The sequence below is a fragment of the Bombyx mandarina genome, chromosome 26 (genome assembly GCF_030267445.1).
Source record: "Bombyx mandarina strain Sakado chromosome 26, ASM3026744v2".
Taxonomy (NCBI): domain Eukaryota; kingdom Metazoa; phylum Arthropoda; class Insecta; order Lepidoptera; family Bombycidae; genus Bombyx; species Bombyx mandarina.
The window spans coordinates 6261229-6273236 of NC_143232.1; the positions used below are offsets into that span (position 1 = coordinate 6261229).

The 12008-nt window shown below is 39.8% G+C and overlaps 1 protein-coding gene across 1 annotated transcript in view; it reads right to left on the reverse strand.

Moving 5' to 3' along the window:
* The window catches only part of snu (ABC-type transporter snustorr), a 130498-nt gene that overhangs the window by 93697 nt on the left and 24793 nt on the right, over window positions 1-12008 (reverse strand). Inside the window, exon 2 of the mRNA XM_028172390.2 lies at window positions 2620-2689. Within this exon, the coding sequence (XP_028028191.2) occupies window positions 2620-2681 (62 nt within the window). The 5' untranslated portion in view covers window positions 2682-2689. The remainder of the gene's footprint in view (window positions 1-2619; window positions 2690-12008) is intronic.

The window sequence follows — 12008 nt, forward strand, 5'->3', positions numbered from 1 at the left end:
CTGACGTCCATGAGCGACGGTAACCACTCACCATCAGATGGACCGTGTGCTCGTCGGCTGCCTGCTCGGGCAATAAAAAAATAAAAAAAAGAGTAAGCGATATTGATAATTTTTATTTGAAAGCTAGTGCTTCCCAGGTGATCGCGTTAAATTTTTAAATAAAGATGAACCCAGTACTTTGTAGTGTTATCTTTAATAATACATTTTTAATTGGGTTCTTTTTTTTTACAATCACGCCACGTTAACTGGTCCCGTGATAAGTTCGTAAAGAACTTGTGTTACAGGTACCAGATAACGTATCATACAAATATCGTTCCTTGGCGGGATTCGAACCCGCGACCCCCTTGTGTAGACCATGTCACTTACCACTACACCAAACGGCCGTTAAGTTCGAATTGATGATATTTATTTCGTCTTTTTTTTTTTGTAAAAAAATTGTTTTAGATTCATGTAGAACTGAGCAATTTCGTTCCATGATTAAGCGCATTAAGCGTTGTCGTATATTACTTAATCTATGATTAAGTGGAGTGTTCAAATAATTTCTTTTAGACCAGAAACGCGATGACGTAGTGGAACTAAAAGTAAAAAAAATCACAAATTTGTTAATACTGCGCGCACGCTCAGCTGTGATATAACCCTTCCCCTTCTAAAACAGTAAAAAGTGAGTCCATTGATTTTTTTATTTCAACTCATAACTTCACTTTTCTATACACAAATCTACGCACATTATTTTTGGACTTAATTTCTTTCCCCACCTATGCGCTGGTAGCCTAAGAGGCTATTTCAGCTCAGAGAAAGAATGAGAGAATTTGCTAACACTAGCCTTAGCAAGAGCAGTGCTTCGCAGAATCTACCACCCGATCAAAATCGCGACCCACTGAGAAGTACAAGCAAGAAACTCAGTGCTTTGTGTCTATGGGTTAGTTCGCTCGTCGACAAGACATTTCTCGGACGATAGCGGCTTTGAGTTGCCTCGTCCCGGTCGGTTAAGTAATTATTGGCGGCCACGATAAGAGAGTTTTCATGTCGTATCGCTTTGTCGAAGTAGCGTTCTGGCGCTTCCTTAGGTTTTTTTCTGTTTTTATTGCATAGATGGGTGGACGAACTCACAGCTCATCTGGTGTTAAGTGGTTAGCCCATAGACATCTACAACGTAAATGCCGCCACCCGCCTTGAGTTCTAACGTCTCAGTATAGTTACAACGACTGCCCCGCCTTTAAACTGAAACGCATTACTGCTTCACGACAGAAATAGGTAGGGTGGTGGTACCTACCCGTGCGGACTCACAAGAGGTCCTTCCTACCCACCAGTAATTACGCAATTTATAATTTCGCGGGTTTCATTTTATTACAAAGTGGAATTCGTATTCCTTCACCGTGGAAGTCGATCGTGAACATTTGTTAAGTACGTATTTCATTAGAAAAATTGGTACCCGCCTGCGGGATTCGAACACCGGTGCATCGCTACATACGAATGCACTGGACATTTAGGCCACATCGACTTAAATATTAGTGTAATAATGTACATCTGGAAACCAAACTGTAGGTTTGAGATAATTTGAGCCTAAGTAGTTGCAGAATGACAATTCGAATTTGACGCCCTGACCACAGACTATAGTATAATAACAGATGTTTGTCTGTGTGCGCGCGTAACCGTAAAAACGACGCAATGTGAAAGTTACAATTATCGCTTTAATGACAAACAAAAAAACGGATCGTTTACGTAAAAGTCACGGTCCGCCACGGTGCACCTTAATAAGGATAATGGAATTGAAATAGCTTGATTGCCTCCACCTTTTCGGATGTTATCCATGTACGTAATTATCGCGACTGTTAACACTGGCTTGAAAGAAATCGGCATTTATTTTCGGTTTTAAATCCACTATTTTTTTTAATCCTCAACAGACTTCAGTCTCGGGTTACAATGGGAGTATCACGTCCTTACGGATCCATCAGATCCAATAACCTTTGCATTAGACACTACTGGTGGTAGGACCTCTTGTGAGTCCGCACGGGTAGGTACCAACGCCTTGCCTATTTCTGTCATGAAACAGTAATGCGTTTCGGTTTGAAGGGTGAGGCAGCCGCTGTAACTATACTTGAGACCTTAGAACTTGTATCTCAAGGTGGGTGGCACATTTACGTCTTAGATGTCTATGGGCTCCAGTAACTACTTAACACCAAGTGGGCTGTGAGCTCGTCCACCCATCTAAGAAATAAATAAAAACCTTTAGCTCTAATACTAAGTGTAGGGACCCCGGTAACCGTACTCGTCGAACTCGGCAAAGAGTTCGACGTGCAACCTAATCTAAATATCAGCTTGCTGAGTTTCTCGCCAGATCCTCTCAGCGGGTCGCGATTCTGATCCGGTAGTAGATTCATTCGCGAAAGAGCTACTCTTGAGTTATTAGGTCTCCTTTAGCAAATTCCGCCCCTCATGTCTGAGCCTTTGCTCGCCCACCTGCCCTGGTAAAACTGGGCCACCAGAAAACTCTCAAACATAAACAAAACAATGCGGGTATCGGCGTTCAAATTCTGATGTCTATTAACTATGTAATATGAGAAGGGTTATTACCTCCAACTAGAGGAATAAAAAAAGCTTAATATAAAAGAAACTCACCCCGTAGTCCAGCTAAACATCCGCTTCACTCGCTCAGATTTGAAATCAGTTGGATTCGACATATTTCTATCTGAAATTAAGATACGTATTTGTTAATACAATATACAGTTAAATCAATCAAATCGAGGGGTGAAAGAGTATTAGGCTTAAGCGACATCTCGCATAATACGCAAAAAATTACAATGTTAAAGGTCCCTTTTATTTGATATTAGCGTCAACAACAACTTCAATTATGTTTCCTCATTCAAATAATTTAAAAAGTTTTTTTTCTCATGATATTTTTATTCAAATTTTAAACTTTCAATGGCTCTCCTGTGAAGTTTCAAAAATGTCTCTTAAAATAAATAAGCTTTCGCCCCTCCAAATATCCATATCTAATATTTTTATTCCAGTTTATAGACAGACACCTGGTGTCGATTGTTCTCGGGAGCACTTAGACATTACGACGTAAATGCTGCTACTGACTTCGAGACATGAATTCCAAGTGTGAATAGTTTAACGCCTGCCCCACATTTGATATCGACACGTATGATTACGGCAGAAATAGGTAGAAGAGACTTCGAAATTCAAAACTGGCGACTTTTTTTTATTGCTTAGATGGGTGGACGAGCTCACAGCTCACCTAGTGTTAAGTGGTTACTGGAGCCCATAGACATTTACCTACAACATAAATGCACCACCCACCTTGAGATATAAGTTCTAAGGTCTCAAGTATAGTTACCATGGCTGCCCCACCCTTCAAACCAAAACGCATTACTGCTTCACGGCAAATAGGCAGAAATAATTTTTTTCCCATTACAATATTATTAAATTATTTACATACATTCTTAGTTTTATTTAAATCTGACATTAAACTCTATAAAGATTCCGAGGTTACAATTTACGCACATTTAAACAAAAATTAACTTATTTATTTCCAGTTTATATTCAAAATTATGATTTGGGAAACAAATGTATGCGTTTTATAAAATCGTTATTATATTTTTTGTTCGCTTCTCAATGTACTCTCAAAGGTTCACGACGTGTAAAAAAGTGAATAGATGTATGTTTTTTGTATTCGATTTCCATGAAGTCATAATTGAACCTTCCTTACGATTATCCTCGCGAATTTTCTTTTTGGAACAAAGTTCCTTATGGGACGATGCGGAGGGGTACCCTAACCGAAAAAAAACGTCCGTAACGTAAGATTTTTATTAGTAATGCACACAGTGTACGACTTAACTTTGTAATAGCGTACAAAAAATAACATATTTTTTTTATCATTAATTGACCACGATCTCAGAGCGTTCGTTTGCGCAATACACTAACTCTTATGCGAACAACCGTGAATGAAGTGTACCACAATAAGTTTGCACGTCACCGAATGACCGTGGGTTGTTGCGATACCTCTAGTTTTATTTTCTTTATACCTCGAATAGAACTTATAATTAATATTTTTATAATAAGGAACTTCGTTCCTGTCCGGTGTCCCACGACACCACACATCTTTTTTTTATTACACGTGGCCCGACGAAATCCCTACAACTTGGAAGAACTAATAGCTGTAGGTCACGTGGAAGGAAAGAGAAGTCGAGGAAGATCGCCAACCACATGGACAAATCTATATATTATAATACGTGAAGCAAAAACTTTCTATCCCTTCTTACGAAAATTGCGCGGACGGAGGAGTATGAAATTTTCCACACTTACAGAGAATATAGAGAAGAAGTGCACAATGCTAATAGTTTTTTAAAATATTGCATAAAATATACATTAAATCAATAAAGAAAACATTACACACATTGCAATCCTCCAATCCAATATTTGACGCACACACACATTCATACTATTTATTTATTGTCAAACTTATGTTCTTGACGTCTGTTGTCAAATTGAGAATAAATTAAATATTGTTTGTCTTTATTAATATTTTTCTATAGTGTAATCTTGGCGAAATTTGTGATTATAGAAGTATAATAGTCTTTGAAAATAGAATCTTAATAGTGTACAAACTTATAATTTCAATTAATTATGGTCGAATTTCGACTACTGCGGGACCACTAGTATTGTAAAAGAGGCCAGAAACACCAGCGTCCCGGGCGCCATTAAGCAAGCCGAATGCAGGTGACGTTGGAGGAAGCTGGTGCAGAAACTCGACCAAGGTGATCACGACCCTCAGTAATGAGGAAGCGACGAAGAAGAAGAAGATTTCCTACGTTACGAATACCTTACAGCTTTTGTGAACGATCATAAATTACTCTGTTTGTTACGTCTCACGCCCTAATCACGTACACAATTTGTACGTAATTCGATATAGAAATAAGTTGATAAAGTACCCCTGAGAGAAGACAATATAAACTTAAATCTATCCAAGTTTTATTAAATTTTCCTGCTTCAATAAGGTGGTCTTAAATTTTTGGCCGGCAGTGTACATAGCTAGAGTAAGATTAAGTGACCTTAATCAAAATATTAAAAAAAATACTATTTTTCGAAAAGTGTGTCATGTACTTAAGTATTTGTGAAAAATCATTTGAAGATTTAAATACGTACAAAACTTATGAAATTGAACAATGCAAAAACTTGCGTATCTTAAGTGTATATACGTATTTTTTTCTATTTAAATAAATAATATGTTTAGTTTTGTACCGTTTTATTAAACAATTCGTGTCAATCGTTCTGGTAATAAAAAAGGAGACTGTCTCATTATAATTGAACACGATTCTTATGAGTAAGGGAGTACAAGAAACAAGAAGAAAAATGGCTTCCAGGGCGCTGACCTTTTTTTTTATTGCTTAAATGGGTGGACGAGCTCACAGCCCACCTGGTGTTAAGTGGTTACTGGATCCCATAGACATCTACAACGTAAATGCCCCATCCAACTTGAGATATAAGTTCTAAGGTCTCAGTATAGTTACAACGGCTGCCCCACCCTTCAAACCGAAACGCATTACTGCTTCACGGCCGAAATAGGCGGGGTGGTGGTACCTACCCGTGCGGATTCACAAGAGGTCCTACCACCAGTATCACTGTGGGGTCTCCGTACAATAAATTGTGCAAATTCTTAAAGTAAGATGGTATCCTTCATTACATGTAGGTATGTCATCTGTTAACGTCTTAGACGCATATTTGCTTACAAAAATGATCAGTGTGACACGAAATGTCATCGCAACTAAATTATATGCATTATAAATGTTCAGAGTAGATCCTTCATAACACGTATTTGTCGTGTGCAAACCATTCAAAAATCATTCAGATTATTTATTAAGTATAAATAAATACACATCGACAATGACGGAAGGTCGTTATAAAAACTTGTTTTTGACAAACCACAAACGACAATTTGCGTCTTAAACGATCGTGATAAGGTTGAGAATTTAACACGTTATTGTACTTGGTACCAAAAAAATACACAAAGAAAAAATGTTAAAATTAACTGCAAATTTCATTTTCGTTACCATGTTAGGTCGTTGATGATTATTGAGTTGAGGTTGGGCGAACAATTACGCCACAACTCAGCCCTTCAGATGTTTTTCTTGCCCGCTAATAATTATAGGTGCTGTAACTTTTTTAAGCTAGCTTTAATGATCGGCTCAGTCTGCGTGTATTATGCTCTACCTTCAGCCTATACTACAATTTTTTTTTCCTACCTATGCTGATAGCCTTGAGAGGCTATTTCAGCTTCGCCCTAACGTGTGTAGGTGAGCTCACGGGGCTCAAGCCGGAGTGTTGCTAACACTGGCCCTAGCAAGAGCAGTGCTTCGCAGAATCTACCACCGGATCGGAAACGCGACCCACTGAGAAGATCCGGCGAGAAACTCAGCGGGCTGTGTCTATGGGTTAATTCGCTCGTCGAGCCCTTCGTCGCAAGCGACGGGTTCAACTAAGACGGTGACCGGACTACAATATGATCATCAAGTGTTATACTATAGGGTAGGTATTTTGAGCCTACAAGAGAGGTCATCCTGCCTCTTTTTTCCAAAAAATATTTCTATTTAATGGGCGAGATGGCTACTAATTGTACTGTGTGCTTAGTGCCAGTTTTTTAACGTTTTCGATAGCGTATAAGTTAACTCTCTGTATGGAGTTGGAACGTTTGCCTTCGTTTGCACTAGAGGCGCTGTTCAAACAGCATACAAATTTGCGTTAACTTTTACGCTATCGAGAACGTTAACAAACTCGCACTAAGCACAGACTTAATAAACTTTTGTAAAATATGTGAGTGTTCCACATATCTATAGGATCTTCTTCGATTTTAGTCGTAGTCATAATAATTAAAACTGCTTAACGGTTTTGATCACGCGTATTTTTGTCATTGTTTGTATATTCCTAAATAAATATTTACTAAATGTGACCCCATCGCGCAAGACATTGCCTATCGGAAATGTCGTTGGATAGGACACACTCTACGGCGCAGCGGAGTCAACGCAGCATCAATCGCGTTTGAACAACGTTTGGCAACCGCTTTGCAAGAGAAGAATTGGTCACCCTGTTATAGTCGTCGTGGCCTAACGGATAAGACGTCCGGTGCATTCGTGTTGAGCGATGCACCGGTGTTCGAATCCCGCAGGCGGGTACCAATTTTTCAAATGAAATACGTACTCAACAAATGTTCACGATTGACTTCCACGGTGAAGGAATAACATCGTGTAATAAAAATGAAACCCGCAAAATTATAATTTGCGTAATTACTGGTGGTAGGACCTCTTGTGAGTCCGCGCGGGTGGGTACCACCACCCTGCCTATTTCTGCCGTGAAGCAGTAATGCGTTTCGGTTTGAAGGGTGGGGCAGCCGTCGTTACTATACTTGAGACCTTAGAACTTGTATCTCAAGGTGGGTGGCGCATTTACGTTGTGGATGTCTATGGGCTCCAGTAACCACTTAACATCAGGTGGGCTGTGAGCTCGTCCACCCATCTAAGCAATAAAAAAAAAAAAAAAAAACACTTGGCGACGCACCGTGGAGATGAGGACTGCCGACGTGACCTGGAGTGATGTCAAGGAGCAAGCGCAAGACAGGGTCAAGTGGAGACAGCTTGTGAGGGCCCTATGTATCAGCGGGGCACCCTAGGACTGCTATTACTACAACATTTATTTCCCAGACGTCTCGAATAGTTTACAGTTTCCGTGGTCACGAACGACTAAGGTGTAGTCGTCGTGGCCTAACGGATAAGACGTCCGGTGCATTCGTATATAGCGATGCACCGGTGTTTAAATCCCGCAGGCGAGTACCAATTTATCTAATGAAATACGTACTTAACAATTGTTCACGATTGACTTCCACGGTGAAGGAATAACATCGTGTAATGAAAATCAAATCCGCAAAATTATAATTTCCGTAATTACTGGTGGTAGGACCTCTTGTGAGTCCGCACGGGTAGGTACCACCGCCCCGCCTATTTCTGAGGTGAAGCAGTAATGCGCTTCGGTTTGAAGGGTGGGGAAGCCGTTGTAACTATACTGAGACCTTAGAACTTATATCTCAAGGTGTGTGGCGCATTTACGTTGTAGATGTCTATGGGTTCCAGTAACCACTGAACACCAGGTGGACTGTGAGCTCGTCCACACATCTAAGCAATAAAAAATAAATGAATAAAATCATCAATGACAAATTATAATTTACTATTGGTCGCCCTGTGATCAAAACTCGACCATAATTAATTTAAATTATAAGTTTGAACATTAGTATGGTTCTATTGTCACATTTCTATAAGCATCGTTTCTGTGTATAATAATCATTGTTCTATTTAAAAGAACAGATGTCGCCAAGACTACACTATAGGCAAATAATATTAAAGACAAACAATATTAATATATTCTCAATTTGACCACAGACTTTTGCAATACATACTCTTTTTTTGCGTGTGTGTCAATAACATGGTAGTGTGTGTAATGTTTTTTTATTGATTCAATGTATTTATTATAATAATAAAAAAATATTAGCATTCTGCACTTCTTCTATATATAAACTATAAGTGTGGAAAACTTCATACTCCTCCGTCCACGCAATTTTCGTAAAAAGGGATACAAAGTTTTTGCTTCACGTATTAAATATACTTATGTAGATTATGCAAGATGTCGCCGATGTCGTGTAACGACATGTGTCAGCACGTGTATGTTTATTAGCAGGCTGACATTATTTACAACTAGACAATCTTCACGCTATCTATAAATGGTGTGAACAAAATCGCTCTCAAACGAGACCGAACTTCCTCACGGATCCATCACATCCAAATAACATTAGACGCCTTCAGCTCTAACACTAGGAGCAGGCTTAGGGACTCCGGTAACCGTACTCGTCAAAGAGTTCGACGTGCAACCTAACCCATGCATCAGCTCGCTGAGTTTCTAGCCGGATCTTCTCAGCGGGTCGCGATTCCGATCCGGTAGTAGATTTATCCGCGAAGCAGCTTCTGTTGAGTTGGTAGGTCTCCTTCGGAGGCGCTCGGGCAGCTGTTAGCAAATCCCGCCCCGCCTGGCTGAGCCTTTGCTCGCCCACCTGTCCTGGTGAAACTGGAAAGTCCTCAGGGCCAGTAAAATCTCAACAAAAAAAACAAGACCGAACTGGTACCCTAGTACGGAAACTATTAACATCCAAGGTAGATCACATTGTTATGGAAAAAGGCCTTTAATATTCCGGGCTCGCTGTTCATGTTGTTTATTTCGCGTATTAAATGTTTCCGGTACCATTAACGAGCTAGAGAATCCTAACTTGGGCTCAAGCTTGAAACGTTAATTTTTTTATTGCTTAGATGGACAAACGCGTCCAAGGTCGGATGCCACCACACAATTATTTTTTTTGTTGCTTAGATGGTGGACGAGCTCACAGCCCACCTGGTTACTGAAGCCCATGGACATCTACAACGTTAATACGCCACCCACTTTGAGATATAAGTTCTAAGGTCTCAGTATAGTTACAGCGGCTGCCCCAGCCTTCAAACCGAAACGCATTACTGCTTCACGGCAAAAATAGGCGTGGTGGTGGTACCTACCCGTACGGACTCACAAGAGGTCCTACCACCAGTACATCCTCTCTCTTACCACGCATTCAATTCTCGAACTTATCGTAAGCCATTTAAACGTAACATACAAAATGACAAATGGCCCCCACTTTTATGATCGGATGTGACAAGACAGTTTGAGAGCCACTGAAGCTAATAAAATGATGGCCGACATCTGCATAATAAGTATTTTCGCAATTTGCGTGACTTCTTACAAGGAAATCTGTTGCACGTGTTTATGTTGCTTATTGTGGTAATTCAACGTGAGATTCTTTGTTTTATTTTATAGCCATTCTCGGGTTGATGAGCTGTGGGCCAACCGGTATTGATAGTTTTTCTAAGACTATAGACACCCAAATTAAATTATAGCAACCATCACATCTACACGCATGAAATCTACAACTAAGAAATATTTTTTTCTGAATCAGATCAGAATCACGACGCCATTCCGTCGTGCAAGTTATCGAATGTACTAGCTACCTAGGCATTAAAATTTAAACACCAGTATAAGTCATTTCTTGAAACAGAAGTTAGATAGGTTAGATAGGAGAATCATCATCATCACCAGGACATAGGCATCTCCAATTGCTCACCACTGAGCACGAACCTCGGCTTCTCTAATCCAGCTTTTGCTAATCACCCCAACATAGATCGTCACTCCTTCGAGCTTGAGAACGACCAGGACTAGGTTTCCCAATTCGCGGTCACCACTCAAGAAAACGTTTATACCAACGGTTATCGGTTGTCCGGCTAATATGGCTAATCCATTGCCACTTCAGCTCACTAATCCACTGAGCTATGTCGATAGCTTTGGTTCTCTGTTGGATCACCTCGTTCCGGATTCGATCCTTCAAAGAAACTCCAAGCATAACCCGTGGGGCAGCCGTTGTAACTATACTGAGACCTTAGAACTTATATCTCAAGGTGGGTGGCGCATTTATGTTGTAGATGTCTATGGGCTCCGGTAACCGCTTAACACTAGGTGGGCTGTGAGTTCGTCCACCAATCTAAACAATAAAAAAAAAACATTTGTTCATAGGTCCTTGCTTGGTTTTAGGGCTTTGTTATTTACACCGGAAATATATACGAGACAATAATTTACGTAAATACATCCGAATTTCAATTACTAAATACAATTTTACTGGTGGTAGAACGTCTTGTGAAACCGCACAGGTAGGTACCACCGTCCTGCCTATTTCTGCCGTAAAGCAGTAATGCAGGGTGGGGCAGCCGTTGTACTATAAAAACGGAGACCTTAGAACTCATATCTCAAGGTAGATATCGGCATTTGTAATGTCATTTAACGTTTAAAATCCAGCCAGATTCCACAACACAACCTTGTTCAAACAATGACTTACACGTATGATGAATAATTTAGCAATCACATACGAAACTTGATACGTACACACGTCAATAGAATTATTAATCAGCTGCGCGGAATTGTGAGCGAATCATTGTCGTTGCGTGAACGATATCATTTTTCAACCGATGGTTAAGTGGTTACTGGAGCGTATAGACGTAACGAAATGCTAACCACTTTAGGTGGAACCACCCTTGAGATTGGAAGGAAGGTCTGCTTTGCAGCTGAAATAGGCAGAATGCGGGATTCCGCTCCGTTCCGTTGTCGAGACCACACGCTGTCTGTTGCGCTCCGTAGCCGATGCGAAGTCGATGCGAGTCCCAATAGCCCTACTCCTCCTTCCCTCCTTTTATTAGCCGCAGCTAGGAATGCAAAGTATGAATGGAATGAATGAAAGTACGAGAGGAATAAATGCGAGAACTGGTATGATAAAGAGGCTCGGAATGAATGCGTGACCTAGTTTTTAAGCCCCCTATGGGCAGGAGTATCAACTATAATTAAAATTAAAACAAAAAATGTAAATATGAATCTCTGGCTTTTTTGTTTGCTAGAGGTACGAAAAAAAAAATTAGGCAGAATGCTGGTATGTATGCGGACACACTATATGGCCTACCACCAGAAAAAACCACATCTCGCGATGAAGGCGTAACGTGAAACGTAAAAATTATAAATATACGAAATTATTAATGACTAGCGTCCCGCTCCGGCCTTTCTCGGGTCTTTAACAAATTTTAACGATATTTGACGTTGTTTTATTTTTTTAAATAAAAGAACACTTATTGCGACATAACTACATAGTTAGACATATGCTGTCGTGACACTTTTTGTAAACAATAATGTGTTCTACAAAGTCGTAGTATATTAGTTTATTCTATCATCAATAGTTTTCGCAGGACACGCGATGTAAAGAATATTTTAGGTAATTTTTTACATCTTGGGTTACATTATTGAAGTTTTAATAAGAATCCCTTTTTTTTTCAAAAAAGATTATAGCCTATGTTACTCGGGAATAGTGTAGCTTCCAAACAGTGAAAGAATTTTTCAAATCGGTT